Source organism: Mytilus galloprovincialis, chromosome 7 (assembly GCF_965363235.1).
Source record: "Mytilus galloprovincialis chromosome 7, xbMytGall1.hap1.1, whole genome shotgun sequence".
Lineage (NCBI taxonomy): Eukaryota > Metazoa > Mollusca > Bivalvia > Mytilida > Mytilidae > Mytilus > Mytilus galloprovincialis.
Window position 1 is genome coordinate 7,893,689 of NC_134844.1, and position 25,657 is coordinate 7,919,345.

Sequence of the window (25,657 nt, forward strand, 5' to 3'; positions counted from 1 at the left end):
CAACAATTGTCATGCTTTCTAGGCTTCATTTTAGACATCAAATTATAAACAATTATATTTCAAAAACATCCTAGCTGAGAATTTGTATGACAAGCTGTCATTGAGATATAATACAGACCATTACTTAACACTGGTTGTCTTCTTGTCTTTTAGTAATTTGATGAGAAACATTAAATAATGCTCGTTTTATTAGCTCCACTTCAATAACATTCAATAAAAGTATTCAAACATGCATACAACTATCTAATAAACAAATTCACAAAGGAGTAAAATTTCATACTAACTTTAGAGCATGTTTCTCTTCCATTAAGAGGCTTTATATGGGGAATTCCTTAGGAGAAAATTGTTTAAATGAGAAACTTCCCTGTCCATCACCCTTTGCTATTGTTTTATTTTTTCAACTTAAAAAAACAGAAAATTTTCAAACGGTATGATTTATCAATCACATGGTTCAAAGTTGGCATGTTAAAACATTTGTAGATCTAAGCTTTTTAGCTGTAACAAACCCTCACATCTGTAAAAACACAGAATTAATTTTCAGTATATTTTTTATATGTATAAAACATGATCTTAACCAATCTAAAACACAAAGGAATGCATCGTCAGTTATAATTTACCGACCATCAATAAATAAAAAAAATTATTTACTATAATACACACGGAAGAACTCGGAAGGAAATCCCCAATGGCTAGAAAATACAACATAGTCCCAGAGGGCCATCAAAGAAAGAATTGTAACCAAATTAAGACAAATTAAGATAGATGATGGATCAGAACCTACGAGATATGGTAGAAGGCATGTGTATCTAATATACTAACGTCTTGTAAAAACACGAAAACTTTCTTAACAAAATCAATGTATGCAAATAAGGCGTCATTGTTTTATAATTTTGTTTGATAAAGAAATTTTCTATCTGGCATAACGTTAAACATTTGAGAAAATCTACAAGATAGGTCATTAAAGTCAATATGAATTCAAATAAGATAAAATTGAGAATGGAAATGGTGAATGTCTGTCAAAGAGACAACAACCTGACCAAAGAGCAGAAACAACTAAAGGCCACCAATGGGTCTTAAACATAGTGAGAAAATCCCACAACTGGAGGCGTGCTTTAGCTGGCCCTTTATTACAAAAATGTATACTAGTTCAGTGATAATGTAGGTTTAGAGCAATCAAGCAATAAGGTCACTTTAACCAAGTTATGGAGCTAGTATCACAAAAGTCAAACTTTTAAGTTAAAAGTTTAATTAGATTTCAGTAAAAAGCATAAAAAAGTCAATATAACATACCAAATAGTTAAGTTCGTCAAAAATTTCCAAATATTTCAAAGTCCTTCAAAAATATCCAAATATTTCAGTTGTACAATAATATCCAATTTGAAAAAGGAAAATAGCTATTTCTACTAAAAAATTCCTCAAAAAAATCACTTCTTGGTGTGCTTTATGTCGACACTAAACTGAAATGACTAATTCTCACAATGTCTGAAATAAAACTTTCACACTGACAAATTTGTTGTAAATTCTGAACAATTATAAATTGTTCTAAAAATATTTGTTATAATTCAATTAGTTAGAGTAAAGAAAGAAGCAGTCTTTAGAGTGTGTAATTGGATTAAACTTTCTAAACATGGACTTTCAACTGAAGCTAGATTACAGCTAATAGTGGAAACTTTCAATTTGACAGCATTAGTAAACCAAAACAAACTACCTTGGTTGTATGAACCCTTGAGGTGTAAGTCTACTTACAAACGTAGATAATTAAGTGCTGTTTAAATTTAGGGTATTACACCAACCAATTTAAGTTGCATTAAATACCCTGGTGTGCTATAATTTTCTATTAACTATTTTTCTTACTTTAAATCAAGTGTTTACTTTGATTCCCATCTATAAAATTAAAATGTAAATACAATTAAATTCATTAATAATATTAACAAAGGAATGAATTAGTTATAAACATTATACAGAAGTCCATTTAAAGGCTATAAATTGTCCACTTCAGTTTATAATCTGTAAGGTTTGGATATTTAATTGTGGCATCTACTCTAGGGAAAACGGTACTATTTATTCTGCCATAGGCGACAATACTAACATTTTCTAATTTTAACACTTTTTATAATAAAAACCTGGATAAAACAGTTATGTGTGGTGTTAGTACTTTATTACTCTATTTTAAAAATTGAAGCCAAATAGTATCATGACCAATTTCAAACGGAGCTTGTTTATGTTATCCATGCCCACCGTCATTTTGCAGCAAATTTATAAAATTTTGAAAGCCTTTTCGAATAATTCTCTAGAAAATATTTCAATAGGTTTTAAAATTTATATTGTAAATATAAACACTGCAGTAATTCATAGATAAATAAAAAAATATATTGTACCCTTACAGGTTGCACTTTGTAAATACAGCTGTTTCTGACAACACGCCTCTTTTGGGGAGAAATAGAATATTCATAGAAAATTAATTTTGTTTACATACTGGTTCCCAGTTATGCTCTCTGTGTTCCATATCGCAGAGACAGAACTGGGGAATGTTACCAGTAAATAAACACGTGCATATTGTTTACATTGAAATCTGTGGTAACCTTTCATTCGAGGTAGGGGTAGTTAAGAAAATTAGTGTAAGTTTCAACTGAGAAGTTCGGGGCATATAAACGTTGAAAATATGCCGCACAGCCCTATATTTTGACCTTTGAAAAAAATTGTGGTGCAAATGAACTTTCAATTCTAGGATAAGATTTTTTTCAAAACTTCATAGTAAAAGTGGTACAGTTTTAGCTGTAAAAGGAGTTCCTATGGGAAATTGCATTGTCAATATTTACAGAAATGCAACCTATATAGGGTGAAAAAGGGGAACATTCAGAATTTAACCAAATTTGCTTTATTTCACAGATTTTAAAGAAATTAACTCAAATATGAAGTTTTATAAATATTTAATGAAGATTGATAGAATCCTGGGCCTTAGATATGATGACTCAGCATAAATTCACAGTTTACAGTATGCATAGTTTACTTAAAGTCCTGGATACAAAATTAATTCATAACATTTGCATATTTGTAAGTTAAATTGTTAAAAAGTGCTTATATTTACTCTTCGCAGTCATTGAAACTCATAGATCCTTCCTGAATGTTATTTATGGAGTATTTGTGTCCTTTCGATAACCCAAAATTAAGCCGCAACACCTAATTCTTCTTTTTTGTCACCACAAATACAAGCTAGAAAAACAAAAATATCTCAAGAAAACTTACAATAGTGTGTTCTATCCTGAATATGTACTAAATATTTCAAATTGCTAGAAACAGCAGATTGATTTAGGAAATTTGAGGCCCAAGGGGCAAAAAACATAGAAAATTGCCTACCCCCTGGGTCATAAAACAAATAATTTAACTTGTAAATGCTATGATTTTCTGATTTTAAAGTTCTTGATATAGAAACAATAACTATGTTTGGAAGTTATGCAAAAATCAGATGTTAGCAGTCATCTCTACAACATTTTAAGTGAATTTATATCTCAGACTGGTATCTGCATACATACAACTATTGTAAATATGGCTTTGTTTGAACACTTCTAGTATATATAGTAGCTAAATTGTGTCAGATATATGGTTACAGATGATACTGTTGTGACAAGAATTCTAAATTGACCATTTGAGGCAGAAAATGTGTTCTTTAATTGACAAATAGGCATACAGTAAGATGTGGACTGGAGACAGAGGCTGGATTGGATACTTTATATAATCTTGAATGTTGTGATGATTGACTGCTAAACATTACATTTATAATATTCTGATATGCTTTCAATATGTTATCAAAACAGTTTTTAACAGGTTTTAGGCATTTTTTATCAGAAAATATGTAAATAGGGTAAGCTGGCAATAATTAAAGTCTTGTTTTCAAATTCTTTAAAAAAAATGCAACAGGGGAGGGGGTATAAAATGTATAGTAAAGAAAAACTTAGAGTATACACAGTGATTTCTTTAAGACTATAATTCTGATAAATGAGTCATAATGTGAGAAAAACTGATTTTAGAGAGTTTTCTATTTGAATAAATGTCTGTATAAGTTGCACTTTGTAAATACAGCTGTTTCTGACAACACGCCTCTTTTGGGGAGAAATAGAATATTCATAGAAAATTAATTTTGTTTACATACTGGTTCCCAGTTATGCTCTCTGTGTTCCATATCGCAGAGACAGAACTGGGGAATGTTACCAGTAAATAAACACGTGCATATTGTTTACATTGAAATCTGTGGTAACCTTTCATTCGAGGTAGGGGTAGTTAAGAAAATTAGTGTAAGTTTCAACTCTGAGAAGTTCGGGGCATATAAACGTTGAAAATATGCCGCACAGCCCTATATTTTGACCTTTGAAAAAAATTGTGGTGCAAATGAACTTTCAATTCTAGGATAAGATTTTTTTCAAAACTTCACAGTAAAAGTGGTACAGTTTTAGCTGTAAAAGGAGTTCCTATGGGAAATTGCATTGTCAATATTTACAGAAATGCAACCTACATGATGATGATCCAGACCAATCACGGCGCTCCTAAGTTGACTTCCTTCCCCTGTCTTGGGTACACAAAAGGCCAACCTAATGCTGGGAAAATGTAATAGTACCGTTTTCCCTCTAAGACACAGCTTTCCCACCATCAAACTTCCATGCCACTAATATACAAGAACAAATCTGATGAGTCAAAGTCATTTTCAATTGATGTATTCTAGTATGTTTACATGTATCTGATACACATTGACCTGTCACAGTTTAGGAGTAGGGTTGTCAAGTCTCATAAACATGTTTTAAACCTTGCCAAAATTTCCGTATGTGCCTAGTGCAAGTTAAGAGTCTGTTTTTTAGTGAGTAATGCTCTCTGCCTTATTGTTTTTTTTAATCTCCATCTACGATAGTAGAGTGGCATTATGTTTTCTTGTGTGTGGGTTCGTTTGCTCCTCCATCTCTCCCACTTCAGGTTAAAGTTTTTGGTCAAGGTAGTTTTTGATGAAGTTCAAGTCCAATCAACTTGAAACTTAGTATACATGTTCCCTTATAATGATATGATGGTTTTAATTTTAATGCCAAATAAGAATTTTTACCCCAATTTCACTGTCCACTAATCATAGAAAATGATATAGTGGGAGTGGGGCATCTAATGTACTATGGACACATTCTTATTTAGCATAAATCTGGCCGTTGGTTTTCTCTACTGAATTAATATTTCCTGCTTTGTCATGCCATGGCCTTTTATAGGTCATATAAGGCATGGGTTTTGCTCATTATGTAAAAGGCCATATGGTGACATATAGTTGCTTAAAATTTATGTAAACAGATAATTGTCTCATTAGCAATCTTAACAAACATCCCTTATTTTTATATTTAGACTAGTTAATTTACATCATTATATCAAATCAAAAGAACACTACTATATATGTTAGTTCCTATCTTTGGTCAAAAGGTGGGTTTACAGGGTATAATTTTTCTTGAGATTTTTATGCAACATTTACCTGATTTAAACTACAATAGCACCATTTGAAAACTAAAATCAGATGTCTTTAGTGTGTCAAAAGGAAATTTGCTTCATGTCAAAGAAACACTGTATGGTTTACTTTAGGCTATGGTTAAGCAAATCCAATTGAAAATGGGATAGAAAATTGTACTGTGCAAACTCAGGTTTAGGAAGATAACTAAGTTTGGCAGGATTTTTACTTAAAATGGAGTAAATCAAAAATTTGATTATTTAGGTTGGAAAAGCGCCAAAAAAAAAAACCTGTAACACTATTGTTCAGTTCTTAAAAGACATTAACTTTAAAGTGTCCATTGTCTGTGAGTTGAACACATACTTTATTTTAACATTAACTGGTGGCTGCTCTGACTGCTGAAAACTTACATTTCCATTGCATTACAATTACACTGCCAATTAGTATAAGAGATGGTTGATAACAAATTCTGCAAATTATTGCACTTCAGTGGTAATTCTGACATGTCTACAAACTGTTAAAACAATAAAGAGCCTTCCAATCATAGGTATTTAATAGGCAAAATTGACTCCCTACTGGTTTACATGACATAAGCTTATTTTTTGAGCTAATGGTTTTAATGACTTTCAATACTAATAAATGTTTAACAGATTTTCAAACTAATGGATCTGCTGAGTGTTTAAGAAGTTGCATAACCCAAGGAGGCTTCACAGGGTGAATTTGTCTAGGGAAATTATATTTCTTAAATCAATGAGAATGAAAAACTATCCCAAAAATAACCTAAGCCTAATCGGACACCAGAGTGAGTATTCCTACATTCTGCTTTATATACAATGGTATTTTATTGGTTCAATAATATGCATATTCTTGCTGAGTATTCCCACACCCTGCTTAATCTGAAATTTTTTTCTGGTCCCCCAGTGTGTTGGATAACACAGGTTTACTACACTGTATATTAGGACCACTGAAAACAAAACAAAGGGGAAATTTGATATAAGAATTAATTATAATAATAACAAATGGTCGTCTTACACATGCACTTGTTTCTATCCATTATGTCGACTAGCCATATATATGTAATTGAACGTATGGATAATCGATTTTCCAATGGATATATATTTACATGTATATAAGTGCCTGTGGTGCCTTACAAATTTACTCTCAGTTCAAATCAGTGTGAGTCCAAGGTCCAGGACCTGTCTTTTAATGGAGAGGACTTGTCATTTCTAAATTACAAAATCAAGGACCTATACCATTCTTTATTCTGATGCTTTAGTAATTAACCCAACCATAATGGTTTCTTTACTAGAAATTTCAAATGGTCCTGAACCTGAATTATTCAATGAAAATTTGAACCCCTGTTAAACTTATTCAGTCTAACATTCAAATAAGGGTTTATACCATTACTACAGTGAGTACAATAAATGTTAGACTGATGCCTATATCTTAGTGTCAACCCTGATACAGCTCTATTACTTATCATATAATGCTTATCTCATTTTCATTTCACAGAACAAAAAACATCTGAAAATTTGTGAATGAACATTAAATTCATCACACCATTCATTAAGAACAATTTGTATCTATTGATTTGACTATTTACTGACAAAATAAAGAATTTACCCTCGCTGATCCTCATTTGAATATTAACTTTATCCCTTCCCATCAACTATTTATAAAGTCTATATGAAAGTTTCATAATGCAAAAACTGTATTAATTTGAAAGAAAAAAAGCTTGCCTATTAGAACCATTTAATCTTTGACAGCCGAGTGCAAAAACATTTTTCGTTAAAAGGTTTTACTCATTCTGCATGGCACTTTACCATAACCTAACATTGACTCCTAATGGTTGATGTTAAGTTTTTATACAAAATGCTAACACTTTCATATGATTCAAATTTTCTGACATTAGTTAAGAGGTACGTAATGGGATTTAATATCAGGATTTTCTTAGAACTCAAATTAGATTAAGTGTTGAAGCTTACATGCATTATTCAAAAAGACATTTCCCCCTTATTATGGCATGTACAAATCTAGTGATGTGGGACTGATCAGGAAAGTACATGGATACATTTGGAAGGGCTGATGGGGTGGTCAGGGTTTGGGAGATTGAGATCAATCATAGAATGCTGGAATAACCATTTCACAGTGTACATGCATTGTGAATGTCCCAAGTCAGGAACCAATTACATAGAAATCATGACAACTAATTAATGGTTGAAGTTTTAGATTTTTATCTAGCCTTAACAGATTAAAAACATAACACAATTGATTGATGATTGCGATTTTAACATTTACAATAGATCCTAAGGCTTTATAAATACTGCAGTGCAGGTGCTTAATATTTCATAAACCATTAGATGACTGAAGTAATTTGTAATTATACCATTGACCATCATGAAGTTTGTCAGAATTGGTCTATAACTAGGGCCAGCCATTAAAATATCATTAACTTAAAAGAATATACTAAATGTTCTTCACATAAATAGATATCCGTTAATTTTCAAAAATTACCGGAAGTCAATTTCAGACAAGCGTTTACATCAAGGTAAATACAGTATATACAGTGGAAATTAGTAATAAGTGAAGCAGACTTCTAAACTGGGTGAAATTAAGCCAGAAAATGCATTAAGAGTTAAGGTAATTAACATTCAATTACGATTGGTAAAAATAATACAATGAAAAACACAAATTTTTAAATAATTATCACGACCGGTTGAAGAGATATTTATCATTTGTAAAGGAAACACATTGTTCTTTGGAATTATTTCTGATGACTTAACAGTCCATAAATGTACAACTATTACAACGGACTTAGTATTATATAAGAATATATAATTAAGCAGTCATGATTTTGCAACTTAACAGACTTTTATTATACTATGAATAAATTATTCTATTTTAGTCTGTACTCTGAATACTTCATTTTTAACTTCACAATACGATCTTCCTGTCCAATTTTAGAATATTAAGGGAAGGGTGACGACTCTCAAAGACTGGTTTCCTTGTTAATGTTAACCTGATGGAAGAAATATTTAACTAATGGCATTGGTATTGGTATTAATGTATGTACCAATGTAACATTTGCATGAAAAACCACTTAATTTTAAATCCTCTTTCTATAATAGATCTGTGCTCTTTTACAAAGTAAAATATAAAGTCTGCTCCATTTGGTCACTACTTCTTCCCTTTGTAAAACATTCTTCAATTGGAAACAAATTGTTACTTGTAGGATTGAAGTCACTGTATTACAACACAAATAGAAAGTTCAGTGTGACTAAGGTTGTACAATTAGTGACTTCAGTGTTACTGGTGTTGTACAATTAGTGACTTCAGTATTACTGATGTTGTACAAGTATTAATCTCAGTGTTAACTGGTGTTGTACAAGAGGTGACTTCAGTGTTACTGCATGATGTTGTACAAGTAGTTACTTCAGTGTTACTGATGCTGTACAATTAGTGACTTCAGTGTTACTGGTGTTGTACAATTAGTGACTTCAGTGTTACTGATGCTGTACAATTAGTGACTTCAGTGTTACTGGTGTTGTACAATTAGTGACTTCAGTGTTACTGATGCTGTACAATTAGTGACTTCAGTGTTACTGATGTTGTACAAGTAGTGACCTCAGTGTTAACTGGTGTTGTACAAGAAGTGACCTCAGTGTTACTGATGTTGTAAAAGTAGTGACTTCAGTGTTACTGATATTGTACAAGTAGTGACTTCAGTGTTGCTGATGTTGTATAAGTAGTGACTTCAGTGTTAACTGGTGTTGTACAAGTAGTGACTTCAGTGTTACTGGTGATGTACAAGTAGTGCCTTCAGTGTTACTGATGTTGTACAAGTAGTGACTTCAGTGTTACTGGTGTTGTACAAGTAGTGACTTCAGTGTTGCTGATGTTGTATAAGTAGTGACTTCAGTGTTAACTGGTGTTGTACAAGTAGTGACTTCAGTGTTGCTGATGTTGTATAAGTAGTGACTTAAGTGTTAACTGGTGTTATACAAGTAGTGACTTCAGTGTTACTGGTGATGTACAAGTAGTGACTTCAGTGTTGCTGATGTTGTATAAGTAGTGACTTCAGTGTTAACTGGTGTTGTACAAGTAGTGACTTCAGTGTTACTGGTGTTGTACAAGTAGTGACTTCAGTGTTGCTGATGTTGTATAAGTAGTGACTTCAGTGTTAACTGGTGTTGTACAAGTAGTGACTTCAGTGTTACTGGTGATGTACAAGTATTGACTTCAGTGTTGCTGATGTTGTATAAGTAGTGACTTCAGTGTTAACTGATGTTGTATAAGTAGTGACTTCAGTGTTAACTGGTGTTGCTGATGTTGTATAAGTAGTGACTTCAGTGTTAACTGGTGTTGCTGATGTTGTATAAGTAGTGACTTCAGTGTTAACTGGTGTTGTACAAGTAGTGACTTCAGTGTTACTGGTGTTGTACAAGTAGTGACTTCAGTGTTGCTGATGTTGTATAAGTAGTGACTTCAGTGTTAACTGGTGTTGTACAAGTAGTGACTTCAGTGTTGCTGATGTTGTATAAGTAGTGACTTCAGTGTTAACTGGTGTTGTACAAGTAGTGACTTCAGTGTTAACTGGTGTTGTACAAGTAGTGACTTCAGTGTTTTATGGTGATGTACAAGTAGTGACTTCAGTGTTTTATGGTGATGTACAAGTAGTGACTTCAGTGTTTTATGGTGATGTACAAGAAGTGACTTCAAATGTTATATGGTGATGTATAAGCAATGACTTAAGTGAACATGTAGTGACTTCAGTGTATTCAATGTTTACTAGCTTTTAATTTCAATGTTTACTGATTCACTCTAGTATATACAAGGGCTTTTGACTAGAAAACTTTCAATTTTGTTATTTTTTTGTCAAAGTCAAGGGAAGCAACTCTGGAATATTACAAGTAAAAATAAGAGTCAAATTCGAACTTGTCTGGTTTTTAGTAATCCAACATTTTCAAGTAATTCCATCATTTTGATAACCTGCTAATTACATCATCTCAATTGAGCTTAATGTACTCTAGACAAGGTTAGGTAAAAGGTGCAGCCTACACTTGTTTGCTCGGTCGAAACAAGATACAAAAAGGAAAACTCTATTTTCTTGATTTAAAAAATTAAAATACACAAAGACTGGATCCCCAAAAAGATTATATATCAATGAATAACTTTCTAACCATCTAATTACAGAGCTGTATAAATAAAGGATTAAGCTGATGACCTTTGAATTGACCAAACTAAGACCAGTAGGAGTTCTAGTACTTTTATTAAAGGACAAAGGTTACAATGTAAGATGTATGACAAGGATGAAAAGTTTGTAAAACACATTGGACATTGTGTTGTCCCAGGTGACGTATTTATAGTGTATTTAGCCTGAGTGTCTATTACTGTGAGTAGGGAAAGCTTTTTAGTGATGTGTATCTAATAAGGCATTGTCTTTGTATCACCACAGAATCAGCTTCTAATATCATATAATTTCCCTATGGGATCCTCTCCTTAATTGCTCCATTCAAAATGTCATGAATAGTTTGGTAACAAATATAGAAAATGCAAGCACTTTTTAACCACTGTAAAAATGAAGAAGCTATGTTGTTTTCCTTATCTATAATCAATGCATTAATGACAATGTGAAAATAAATGAATATGGTTAATTTCAAATGATTTTTGTTCATTTATAGAGAAAACATTATGATACAGAAAATCTAAAACCCTGCTCCTTTTTTGATGAAACAAACCTCTGATTGTAGCCACATATGCGTCCATTTTCAATAGATAATATGAAACAGCCAATTAAATCTCCAAGCAAAAACTGAAAGAGCAAATAGTTACACATTGTTGAACCAGTAGATACTCCAGCGACAAACTGCCTTGTTTTTAAACTGTAGGCGTTACCTATGTAGCATCTCTCATTTCACAAATTAACTAAAACAATAAATCTGTCAACATAATCTGATAACTTGAGATTCTGCTACTGTTGGTATTTTTACTATCTGTATACACTAAATATTTCAAATAAATCTTTCAATTCACAACAATGTTAATGAGTCATCTAGTTTTTCATGTATTCCTTTGTTTGAGTTTATCAATATATAAATATGCAATTTATAAAAGACAATAGAAAATTTCAAATAATATGTAGAAAGTTTATATAGAGTGATACAGTCTATAAGTCATGATTGATTATTAATGAAAAAACAAGAAGGAGAAGAAGAAGAATTCAATGGGAAACAGCAACTATGGTAGGTTTAATTTTTTTTACTTTTAAATTAAATGTTTATCAAAGTCAAGGTTCAATATTGCTTGGAAAATAGTTTAGAGCTACTTCCATAATATTCTAGTGTAATTACAATACTGTAAATCATAACTGAAACAACACAGAATTGTAACCCTTTCAAATAGAAAACAATTCCATCTTTTAAAGACATGGATTTCTACAATACATAATAAAATTCAATTTCAAAGAATTACTATGCTGTTATATATACCAATCTAAAGAATTTTGCATGTATTATATAGCTGCATGTTATGTCAAAGAATAGTTGATGCAACTTGTAGCTTCAACTTGCTTAAATAAAGACCTGACCCACTGCAATTACTTACAGAAAAGTTTCCATCATGTATTAAAACCGACCGTGTGAGTGCCTTATAAGTGCATCAAGGCCAAAATGCAATTTACACTTTTACCAAAGACAAACCAATATAAAACCTATGGGCACTTAATGATTATACATTTGCAATAGATTTTTTTTTAAGGGGGGGGGGGGGCTTTTACAAGCAAACACACTTTTCCTTGATGTTCGCAAAAATAGGGAATAATTTTTTATCCTTTACTATTTGTTCTTCCAAGTTGATCCTGATTAGGAAAAACTCAAGCAAAATTTATTGTTTTCACTCCTTTTTTTTTCTATTCTTAGGTTCACTTTTCTGTACTTGCCTTGAATAAGTTGGGATTTGAAGTAGATGCCTATGGATTGAATATAGATGCTGAAAAGTTCTTTCAATTTTTGAAACAAAATCGCACAAATCAAGATTCCAAAATAATAAAGAAACAAAATATACTACGGGAAATTTCAACATTTAAAAATGGCTTGTTTGAAGATGATGGAGTTAAGAAACTTCGTGTAACATCTGTATTTCGATACCTTTTTTCACATTTCGATGATTATGAAATTTGTCAGGAACTTTGTCAGGACATTATCTGTCATTCAACAGGAAATCAGACAAAGGAAAAACAAGACTCTAAAACCAACTTAAGCCTCTATCAAGAACTCATTTCCAGTTGTATCATATATCACAATGAGCAAAGTGCTAAAATACAAGATTCCGAGCTAGAATATATCCAACTTAACCATAAAGATTTATTCACAGATAGTGAGTGGAATCAAATTAAATTGTTTGAATGGAATTTTCAGAACTATACTTCAGTAAGGGATGGAACAAGATATGAAACTTTATTAGAAAAGAAGTTCAAGTTTTATGAGTTGTGTAGGACAACTGTAGCAAGCGCTGTTGCTTTACAACCTGTGTGTGAAAAAGCAATACGTACAAATTTAGCTAGAAAGGCAGTCTCTGATGTAACTTTAAATGGAATATTAGTAACTGCAAATTCAAAGCACAGACCTGAGTTAATAGAAATCGAAGTAAGAAATGTTGTAAAGACTTCTTTCGGTATTGAGTTGATTAGAAATGTTTTATGCATTGGTTGTAGCAAGAATTGCTCTCATAAAGCTGGGGTTCATTTGATACTTGAGCTTTCTGCAAATGTGGACCTTTCTATAATAAATGACATATCGACTTTGCTTTCAAATTACATCCAACGCACACATTTTGAATTTGTCAGAGAAATGCATTTTCTAAAGGAAGGAAGTATAGAAACAAAAGCAGATGGTTTCCCACCAAGATTTTGTACAAGAGATTTGATTCAGAACAGAAAAATAAACGACAAAATTGTACACTCTATTCTGTCAAAAGGCAATGAAAATGATGACAGCTTAGGTTCACAAGAAAGTTGTTTGCATGGCACTTTTTGCACAGCTTGTTTTAATGAGTATGAGAAACATTTAAATTACCCTTTGAATGTATATTCATTTGACATTACTAAGGAATGGACAATTTTTATGCCTTTGCCGTTACGATTGTTCTTTGAAAATATTTTCGTAAAAAAGGATACAACACATGAGACAAAAGTTTCGAAATTATCTTCATTGTATTGTCTAACTGAGGCACTGTTTAACATCAGGAATAAACATTACCATGGTATCACACAAGATGTTAACACTGATGAATTGCTTATTCACTATCACAATGTGTCATCAGTTTTCGAAGTTACATCACATGTTGGCTTAACACAGTCACAAAGGACAGGTGACAGACGTCTGAAGTATAATGCAGATCCAGAACTTTGTTATTACCAAACATACTTAAGACAATATTCCCTTAGTTACAAAGCAGTTCATGACTCAGTTGAATGCAAACATGATGTTTCATTACAGCAATGTCATTTAGCCTTGTTAATGGATAACTTAGTTCATCTAACAATTAAAACTGATCCGCTACCTGGGGAGTCAAGGACAAACCAGATATGTACCTTGCCTCTGACTATAAAAGGAATCCCTAAAGACTCATGCTTAGTAGAAAGCTGGCATGGTGAGGACTGCGATGGTTCTGAACACTGCATATGCAAAAACCAAGATAAATTATCAAAGACCGATATCAACACTGTGTTTTTGGATCTTAATGATGATGAGAAGAAAATTTACAAAACTTTTAAAAGGGAATCGCTATGGACAATAGGACATATTTGGAATAAAATGGAAATTATCAATCTTATAGACAAGGATCCAACTAAACCTGGAAACATAACCAGTGCCAATGCAGCTGGGGAAGAATTGAATAAGACATTTGAATCACTGACCTTAGAGACAAGTATTGACATGGCTGAGGCTGACCCATTGACAGATGTAGATAAAAGTATGGAATCGTTATCCTTAAATGAAGATGAGGAAGAGCTTGTAGATAAAAGTATGGAATCGTTATCCTTAAAAGAAGACGAGGAAGAGCTTGTAAATATCATACATGAGACAGGAGAAAGCGACAGTGATGGGGAGTTAAGCCTACCTGAAATGCCATCTCCAAATTTGTCAATGATAGAAAGTGATTCGGATACCATTAGTTTGGAAGATTATGAGTTACAACTTGAAGATGATACTGAAAATATCCTAGAAATTGAAATGTTACTCAGAGCTGTAAACAACTCAGATAGTCAGAAAGGAACAGAGAGTGATGATACACAACGTCCTGAAAAAGCATCTAGTGGTGAAAATAACCAATTAGAGGAATCTGAAAACAACCATGAAAGTGTAGAGACCACATCTGTTGGTGATGGTGATGGGAACAGCCCATTTAGAATATTTTTGCCAAGGCCAATATTAACCCGACATCCACCACCTGCATCAGGTCGTGATGATGATATTAATGTCTTAAGAAGTGTATTAGATGACATTCTATTAAAACTTGAAATTTCAAAGACAAATGAGAGAGTTCTTTTTGCACCAGATTTCAAAATAGCTAACAATCTCTTTAAACTAATGGACAGCAACCCAAAATATCAAGCCTTTTTACCAGAATTTCCTGTTCTACATTTACGAAAGTCAAAAATTACAAATCTAATATCCGCTTACAAAGATTCAGGACTAATTCATATACTCCAGTATATGAAAGATGACGAAAATGAAAAGACTGGGCTAAACTGTTAACAATTGCAAATATTGAGACAGCAACAAGAAACATATGGAGACTTTCAACTGCAATCCATGTAACACTTTGTATTGCTTTTTTGAAGAGTTTACCAAACAATGAAGCTCAAACCTTGCTGAGATTGTTTGAAAGTTCATCTTCCACACAGACATTTAATGACCAGTTTGGAAATAAAATTGAAGATTTTATAAAGGTGTCATGCGAACAGAATGCAACATTTTGCCTGCATCATGAGATTATGATACATTGTGATGAGATAGTTGCAATAGGCATCTCTGAGAGAATAGGAGGGACAGATGGCCATAATTTGTTGTTAGCAAGTGTTAAGTCATCGCTACCATTTTCATTTTTGAATGGTGCATCGAGCTATGCTGGCTTTTGTTCAAGATTGTTACTGGAGCACTATCAAGCTGGATTGTTTCATAAGAATTTTAAGCAATCAATGTACACTTTGCCCTACGATGATAGCAACGTAAATTTTGGTTTGGACACCTTGAGGGAAATTGATCACAGATCTGCAAAGAAGTGTATCCGACCTGGATCAACACTTGAAACCCTACTGCCAAAAATGTCAACTGTTGATAAACAAAAACAACTTCATGCAGTCAGGAAATCTATTGTATGTGGCCAAACAGTCGGAGATGATGACATCGATAAAGTTGATAACAAGGCAGTAAAGTCTTCCGCTTCAAAATATTTAGGAAAGAAACTGTCTGCATCTGACAAAGAACACATTGAAAGGACTATTAAGCTTATGCTAAGACAAAATGCATTTCATACTGAAAAAGACTTAATTCCAAGAAATATCTACCATTCAAATCTCCCAGAAGTATCAACTGTAATACTGGATAAAAACACATATGATGTAGGAAGATACCTAATAAAAAGGTTTGCATGTGACAAAAAATATCTGGATTTGACACAGGAAGATTATCCTTCCTTGGAGGATATGAATGGACCTAAAGAGCTGATAAGCCGTGTAAAAAGGAATCAGAGTGTAACTATCAAAAGAACAACATGTAAACCGAAAAACAAACCAAAAACAGACAGAGATCGGGAAGAAAAGCAGCGAACAGCAAAAGTAAAAAAACTATCTAAAGTAATTGACTGCATGTCCTCAAGCAAGAACACATGCCAAGCTGTTTTGAAACCAGATGGGTCCAAAAATATGACAAACAAATCAGCAGGGGTTAAGAAAGCCTTAATAAATCTTATAAAAAGATGTCTGCAAAGTGATACAGCAACAAATCCGAAACTTGACAGTAGTAACACGGAACTAAACAACTTAATACTTACTGATTTCACTACACTTCCACTTGCAATACAACAGTCTGGAGTATTATCTATCGTCGAATTTGCTGGAACCAAATTCAAAGTGTTTGCAACATCTGGACAACAATACTTAAATTATATTTCGAATGGAATTGTAAAGAAGTTGTTGAATTATCTTCCCAACTTGGAGCGCATAATAATATGTGAGGAAAAATATGCATTTACACCTAATGACTTTAAAGCCAACACCAGACAGAAACGTAAGCTGAAAGAGAAGGTTACAATATCCCACTTAAAAGAAGACCAAGAAATTGTTAGTTCAGAAAATTTTAGCAAACAAGCAGTGGTTGGTACAATGGCTGGAAAAATTCTAATAAGCCGATACTTAGCAACACAAATGGAACATTTAAAGATCAAAGCTGACTTAGAGATTAATGTTGATAGCGAAGCCTATACATCAAAATGCAACTGCCAAAAAGAACATGACGAAAGCTGTTCAAGGTACACAATACCAGTACGAGTGATGTATAACAAACAGACCGGATACGTTAAAGAAGGATTTATAGATGAAGTAAAACAAAGAAAAGGAGAGGCTGAAATGGCCCAGGCAGACTGGTTACTGGATGCTGACATACAAAAAAGCTTAGGTAACGGCAAATGTGTAGTTAACTATGTTACATCAGCTGACATTGACACTGTAGTCATACACATATTAGCAGTTAGCCAGTTCTGGCCAAGGAATGAAGACAACACTTTTAAATATCCTGTGTATCTTATACTTCAGAAGAAGAAACCAGAGTTATTTAACATTACTGGACTGTTGACACTTTTTGAAAAAACATACAACAGAAATATCGGGCTAACTATAGCATGCGTCCTGTCTATGGGTGGTAATGACTTTTTGCCAAACTTTCATGGGATTTCTCATGATAGTTTATTATCAGAGGTCTTGAAAGATGAAGACTTGCGCAACAACTTAGTGACTGTGTCTAGAGACGAACATCAACTTCATCTAAGCAAACGATTCCTTCTCAACACAAACATGTACATCTGTCTATACAAACGAATGTATTGTCCCTCAAATCTAAAAAATGAGTTACTATTACTCGAGGAAATACGGCAACTTACAATAAAACCTCCCGATAAAGACTTTAAACATCCCCAAAACTGGATGCCACCAAAGACAGCCTTACAGCAATTAGGGAAATTAGTACAATGTCAACTGGATTACTTTGAAACAATAGGACATCATGAGGCATCTTTACCTAACTTTATTTCCAAAGGTTGTTTAAGCAAACTCGACGATGGATCTATTCAGATTGAACTGGGATCGGACACATTTATCCAAGATCAAAAATCACTTATCACAATAGAAGAAAATACACTCAAGGAGAAACTGAGACAATGCCAACAGTCAGACAACAAAAAGAGCAGAGCAACAAAACGGAGGTTACTGGACACACCACAGAAAGGGAAAAGTGGCAAAAGGGTACAGACACAATCTACTCCAAGGTACTTTGATTTCATGTCTAAAATATTACAATATTATATTTATTCATTTATTTATTAGGAGTTATATTTAATGTAAGTTAATAGTAAGGCATTAAGCATTTGTCTTTTGAGGAGGCATGGGTTTTTTTTCAAGGACTATAATGAAAGCAAAAAATGTTTTATGAAGCAAATTTTTTTTTTCTCAAAAATTCTGAATAAAAAAAAAGATATTAAAAAAATTGCCAACCACATTACAAGAATTGTAGATGCCTAATTAATATTGCTTTTTATCACTGTAAAAATAAGGGCAAAATGTTTTTGATTTTTTATATGTACTTCATGTAAAATCCATCGGAAAGGAACTTTTAAACAGGAAATTCATGATGATTAGTCTTTTGCTATATGGACATGTATAAATGATATATATATTGAAGCTGTTAAATGTGAAAATTTCATCATTTTGGAACCATAAACTAGGGACAATTTCACTCCTTCTTTAGACTTTAAATAAACTTGCTAAACTATTTACCATTTGAATGTAATTATCGAAACCATTCAATAATTAGTTGAATTAGAAATATTAATATTTTGATTTATATCTATATAGAGGTTATTTTTTATTTTCAGAAAATTGAAGACTACAGATTAAAACTGAGAAACAAATTAATGCGGTGGACATAATCCTTCTTTGTGTATTTATCATAATTTGACTTGTATTGTGATTTATTTTTCTGTGTAACACTTTAAAACCGAAAATGTAATTATTAAAACATCGTCTGCTACTATAAACATATTGTTTGTGTTACATATGTTATCAGCAATAGAGGTACAGCTTATCTCAGTATGGGTCACATTCCTAGTGCAATTAGAATTGTCAATCAAGAAGGGTGATCATTTTGATCAACAAACCAGAGCTTTGTCGCTGGAGTATAGAAATACACTCTTAGGAGTGACTAGGATCAAGTAAAAGCTACTTTTCAGTAATGGTTTGCATCAAAGAATATTTAAAAAATAATAATCATAATTTCTAAAGATCCCCTTACTTCTAACATTTTTTTCTCAAATTCAATCTGCACTGTATGCAACAAAAGTTCATAAAGTACATTAAACTTCAAAACAAATTTGTGTCAGAAAGTAGATTTTTTGATAATTGTATTAATATTTTCTGGATGCTAAAGTATTAAGCTATATTATTGTAAACTCTCCTTTAATTATGGTATTTATATTTCCTAGATGCTACAATACACTATATACCCCTCCTTCAATTATAACAAATCAAAATTCCATTATGCTTTCGGTAAATACATTAAGCTGTAACATAATGACAGCAAAAAATCTAAACATTTTAATGGTGATTGCATTGCAATCTTAAACGCTATCAGTTAAACAAATCAGTATATGTCTGCCACGGAACATGAAAAGAACATTTCCATTTGATATGTGATATGTAAGAATTATACATGGATCTTTTTTTCCCTAGTTAATGATCCATGTTTAATGATCAGGAGAATTTTATAAATAGCTTAGATATTTTTTTTACACATTTAGAATGCAGTTGTTGGTTAATTTGTAAGATTTTAATTGATATATGTGTTCTAAGTGAGAGTCTAGAGACCTGTCATAGACACTTGCAGGGACCACCAGACATCAGCTTATATTCATCATTAAAATTGGTTTATAAATGTAAAGCTACCATTGTGAAATGTTATTATTTCTATGACTGTATTACAGCATAGAGGAAAACTATTTTAATTTGGTAAAAAAAAAAAGATATGTCCTAAAGCAGAATACTTTATTTACAGCAAAACATAAATCTGTAGAGAATATTCTAAAACTAATAGATTTTTTTTTTGTTTCCTTTTCTACTCTCTTATATTATATTTTTTTGGTTTCCTATATTTATACAATTTAACATAATTTTACTTACTGTGTTTTACTGAGAAACTTCTTTATATGTCCTTAATACACAATAAGTATCGTATTTCACGAATATAGTTGAGACTACTAATGAAGACGGACACAAAAATTACAATTTTACCCAAATAGCACCTTCCTCATTTCCCCCTGCTGTTTGAACACAGTTACAGTTAGTAATTGAATAACTTGAGAGTTTGGTCAGAGGGGAAATTAATTCAACAGTATATACAGGTTGCAAGCTAATGTAATTGCAACTCTGGGTTCGTAATTAGCTGAACAATGTGTATGCAATATTTTAATCATGTTTTTAATTACCCAACACTCGTGTATTAGTCTATTACAAGCTCCTGCGTAACATAATTTTATGAAACGAAAATTGGTATTTGGTGTACGGCATGATTGGAGATGTGTAAGAAAACAATATGGATAAAAAGCTATTAAATATCGTAATTTCCATATCCAATAATACTAGATAATAAAAACGGAAGTCCATAGTACCATAGTCTGATTACAGAAAGAAATTGAGGACTCTCTTTACTATTACAATATTGTCTTCTAGAAATAGTCATTAAGTTTATAACCACTTGATTATAAAAATCTAAAAATTGTTTGAAGTTTCGTCAATTACTACTAACTGTCATTCATTAAAATACTTTTATTCAACAACCTCAAAGAAAAGTTCTTCCTGTACTTTTAAATAAGAAATCAAATGTGTTATGACATCTTCCTTCTTACCTATAAAGGTAATTTCCTTTCCTGTACTCGCATTGCAATTATTTAAACCAAATTTATGAACTTACAATATATTTCCAAACATGGGATTACTCTTAATAATCAAGAAATATAAATAAAAAGACAAATTATTTCTTTTCAACAAGAAAGCAACCCAACAACAAAACAAATAAGACATTTAGAAGGCAATACAGTCTTTAACAATACACAGGTGTCTACACCATGAGTATGCATTGGTACGTCTCTTAATATTCATTTAAAGTTGTGATGAAATAAAACAAAGTCTATATAAAATATCAGCAATCCACACCTGAATTTCTTCAAATTACATAAGTAAATGGTGATATGACTTACAGCAATCAAAGACATAAATTCGACTGGTGAACCTGACTTCTAATAAGCACATGGACATGTAGCATGATGTTGGAATGCTAAACTTTATTCTTTTGAGATTTTTGTTAAAAGACATATGAATCAATCCTTATGTGTCATCATAAACCGTATTCAAAGATATACTTATAATGTTGAAGGCTAAGACATACAATTCACCTACATTATAGACTCATTAGAGAGGTTTGAATAAAAACAATTGGAAGACCAATTCAAATATGATGTTGAAGAGCTTTAAAAAACACCTAAAATTCCAAAAAGTCCTTAAAATTTGATAAAAGTTTGATATTACCTTCTAGCTGATTCCAGAACTCATCGTCTATATCCAAATCTTCTCCCATCATAAGGATGAGAAAACAGCACTTAATGGTCAGTTACTAGCTGAGAAAACAGCACTTAATGGTCAGTTACTAGCTGAGAAAACACCACTTAATGGTCAGTTACTAGCTGAGAAAACACCACTTAATGGTCAGTTACTAGCTGAGAAAACAGCACTTAATGGTCAGTTACTAGCTGAGAAAACACCACTTAATGGTCAGTTACTAACATCACCTAGACAGTCAACTTTCACAAGATCCCATCTGTCTTGATCAATAATTATGTTGTCAATTAATTAATTAAATTTACAGGTGAAAATAGGTAGGAGATTATAGGTCAGTAACCATCTGTCAACTTATGTCTTATGATTCAATTAGGCCTGAAAAATATATCTCTGCTACATTGCCACATAATTAAATAAGGCCAAGCTAAAAAAAACATCTTTTTCCTTCCCAAAAAAATTCTAGTAGATTTTCATATGATATATTCATCAATTTGGCCAAAACAAATACAGTGTTACCCCCTGTTGGAATAATGGCCAGGCAGAGATAATTTCTGGTTCATATTTAGACTTCTCATAGATTTAAAAAGGCCAAGCACAAGATATTTGTGTCATCTATTGATTTTTCATTTTTGATGTTTTAATGCCACTTTTAAGCACCACATTTAGGCTATTTCCTTGTGGCCAGTGGTTATTGGTGGAGGAAGCTGGAGCTGAGAATACCACCGACCTTCTGTAGAAAAACAAACAATTCTAATCAATTAAGATTGGAGTCAAATGCAACTGTACAAGCCGGGTTAAGACTCACAACCTCAGTGTTGACTGGCTAGTGATTACTGAGTAGTAACTACTTAGACCACTCAGCCATCGAGGCCCTGTGTAATCTTTTGTCATATCAACCAAGATAGATGGACTTGAAAGATATCTCTGGTACATAATCTTGTTTTCTGACTTAATTAAAGGCCATGCATGTAAAAAATATCTCTGTACATACATGCGATCCATCTTTCTTAAAACTCAATTAGGCCTGAGGCCAAAGATATCTCAACTTATCTCACTTAAACCCTCATGTGGGAGATTGTGGGTTCAAATTCCAGCTGAGTCAAACTTAATAAATATAGGAAGATGTGGTGTGAGTGTCAATGAGGGAATTCTAAAGACTTTTAAAATTGGTAAGAGCAAAGGCTGGTAAGCTCAGTCAGAATAATGTGTTACACTACGTAAGGTTGTCTGCTGACTCAAAAAGGCTAGGCTAAAGATATCTCTTTCACATATTATGAACTATATGAATGTAATTATTGGGTATTCCTGACAGTTTGTCATGGACATTGGAAGTCAAAGTATAAAAATACCCTGGTTAAGTATCAGTTTGTTGTTATTAAAAGTTATTATAATCAAAAAGAAAAGTTTAAAACATTAACATGTTTAAATTAACATTTACATCTTTTACAAATATTAAATAAATGGATGAAATTATCCATGTTTGTATCAAAAGATTTTTATATACTGGCACATAGTACAGATTTTTAATTCTATGCAGATCTAATGTTCTGTCATGTAAAATGATAAGATGATAATGACCATAACTGACTAATAAATCACTTGGCCACATTGTGGTCACCTACCATGAAAAAGGTTGGTTTCAGGATAATCATAGGTTATTATCAAGTTAATTAAGTTCAAAAGAGAGAATTAAATACAGCAAAGAAATGTGTGGTAATTATGGCAATAAACTAGTTCTTATTAACTGTCAAAAAATCTTATCACAACCCAATAATACAGGCAATGATCTATCACGATCATCATTAATACCGTCCTCAATTATACCGATGGACATGTGTAGCCGAGATCATAGAACATTGCAGGTAGACAAATTAGAAAAAGTCACCATAAATTTCTTATCATGGCCCTAACAAGACCAAGCAGAACTATATGGTGGTAGTCAGATAACATCTAGAACCACGATAGCGGAGACTTTAACCATTTCTCATAGTTCCGATCGTTTATTATGTGGTTTAATTACACATAATCAATCAGATGTTCAGACAAATTTTAATTAGAAAAGTTGAAAAATCATAAGAAATATTCATTGTTGCGGTTATCGTAATAAGACATAAAAAATAACCTATGATTATTTAACCTGAACACGACTGATTAAAAATATTTTATGCTCCTCTGCCCCAAAATATCACTGATTAGTTTTCTTGGAAAGTGTTAGAATCAACATTTAAATCGTCAAACCATGAAAAATTCACACACAATTATATAATTAGCTAGGCATGATACAATGATTGTTTAGTAATTAATTATGATCGGAAGCTTGTTATTAATTGATGTGAAGCATGTCACATGATTTATGTGACAGCCGATAGCTCTGTCATGTGACGTCCCATGGCCCTTCCTCCTGAGCCTTAAGCTAGACCGTTGTATGAGAAGTTAAATTATTTCACTTTCTGATCATATTAACCGTTTCAGTGTGCAAACTTTTCTTAATTGATTTTACTGATATAATTAATTTTACACTATTACTAAATATAATGAGAGGTGACCCTGGGGAGTAATATGAACTTATTATTGTAATAATTTTGTTATGTTAAGGTCCCATAAGACACATAACCTTCCATTACAAATATGAGTAAAAACAACAGATGCCTGGTCTGTAATGAAAAGCTAACTTACAAGTGGGTTTTTATGATGCATCAGTATGCATTGTATAATTAGAGAGCTTACAATAACTGTGAGTAGATCTGACATAGGAGGCTATTAACTGCACATTCACTAATTATGTAGCTAATGTAGGATCCATTTACTGTATTACCTAGCTGTGTTTAACATTACATCAAATTTCCATCTGAAAGTCATTATCTAAAACATGTAGCCACTCAGAATCAAACATGACAACACTTTTATACTTTGGCAGTACCTAAGTGATTACTTATTACTTTTATATTTGTGTTAAATAAATTATATCTCATTTTTATGAGGAGCTTCTGTTTAAAGGTGCACATTTTCAGTATATAAAATAGAATTTTATCTTCTTTCTTTTAAATTCTGCAGAAACTTGTCAAGATAGATCACAGGCACTTGTCTCAGAATTTTTTTCCCCCTATATACGGGGAAAAAAATTCTGAGACGAGTGCCTGTGAGATAGATATAAGAAGATTAAAGTGCCTAATGAGAAAACTCTCCATCCAAGACACAATTTGTAAAAGAAAACCCATGATAGGTCAAAGTATGTCCATTTAAAAAATGTTATCCTTTTTCTGAAGACCTGATAGTTATGATGAAACATTATCATAAATCTAAAAAAAAAGTTAGTTATCATAACTAACTATACATGTACGTATACCTATATTTTTTTAAAACAGTAATGTCATTGAAACCATATATAGACTATACTATAGTATAGTATAGTATATATATATATCAAAGCCCTAGTCTGTCTGATATCTCATATTCAGTATTGTATATACATATATCAAAGCCCTAGTCTATCTGATATCTTATATTCATATCAAAGCCCTAGTCTATCTGATATCTTATATTCATATCAAAGCCCTAGTCTATCTGATATCTTACATTCATATCAAAGCCCTAGTCTGTCTGATATCTTATATTCATATCAAAGCCCTAGTCTATCTGAGATCTTATATTCATATCAAAGCCCTAGTCTATCTGATATCTTATATTTATATCAAAGCCCTAGTCTATATGATATCTTATATTGCTACCTTATGTAGTTTTAACCCCAGTTTCAAATTCAAGAGGGGTCAACATTCCAATTGACCCCTTCATTAAGGTCAGGGCTGGACTACTCCATCGCAGATATACTAATATTCATTATGCTGAATCTTGTTCTTAAAAACTAGAAATAGAAATTTTTTTTTTTTTTTTTGTGGGGGGGGGGGTCTTTTATTTTATGCTTATAACAGCAGATTTTGTTTTCTTAATCAAGTGAAAGTTTTAAATTATTGTTTCTAAAAGGGAGTTAATTTCTTTTAAAACCTTCAAAGTACAGTGGCGGATCCAGGGGGGGTTCCGGGGGTGCGCACCCCCCCTTTATTTTTGCTGATCAATGCATTTGTATCGGGACATATGTTTTGCACCCCCCTGCACCCCCCCTTTGCCCTGGGTTAGCACCCCCCCTTTCGAAAATTCCTGCATCCGCACCTGTAGTAGCACATTAGATCACCGTTCAAGCTTTAGTTTTCTATGACGTATAAGCTGGACTAATGTTTTTCATTTGGTCTTTTTGTTTTTAATAATGGTGTTGACTCACGAGTTTTGAATGTCTCGTTGGTATTTACTGC

The 25,657-nt window shown here is 32.4% G+C and overlaps 1 protein-coding gene across 7 annotated transcripts in view; it reads right to left on the reverse strand.

Moving 5' to 3' along the window:
• Positions 1-25,657, reverse strand: part of LOC143082236 (LIM domain only protein 3-like) — a 125,476-nt gene that overhangs the window by 21,464 nt on the left and 78,355 nt on the right. Inside the window, exon 1 of one of the 7 annotated variants that reach the window (XM_076257826.1) lies at positions 21,321-21,434. The exons of the other annotated variants lie outside the window; for them this stretch is intronic. Coding sequence (XP_076113941.1) covers positions 21,321-21,372 — 52 coding nt within the window. The 5' untranslated portion in view covers positions 21,373-21,434. Of the gene's footprint in view, positions 1-21,320; positions 21,435-25,657 lie in introns of those variants that run through there. 7 annotated transcript variants of the gene reach the window in all.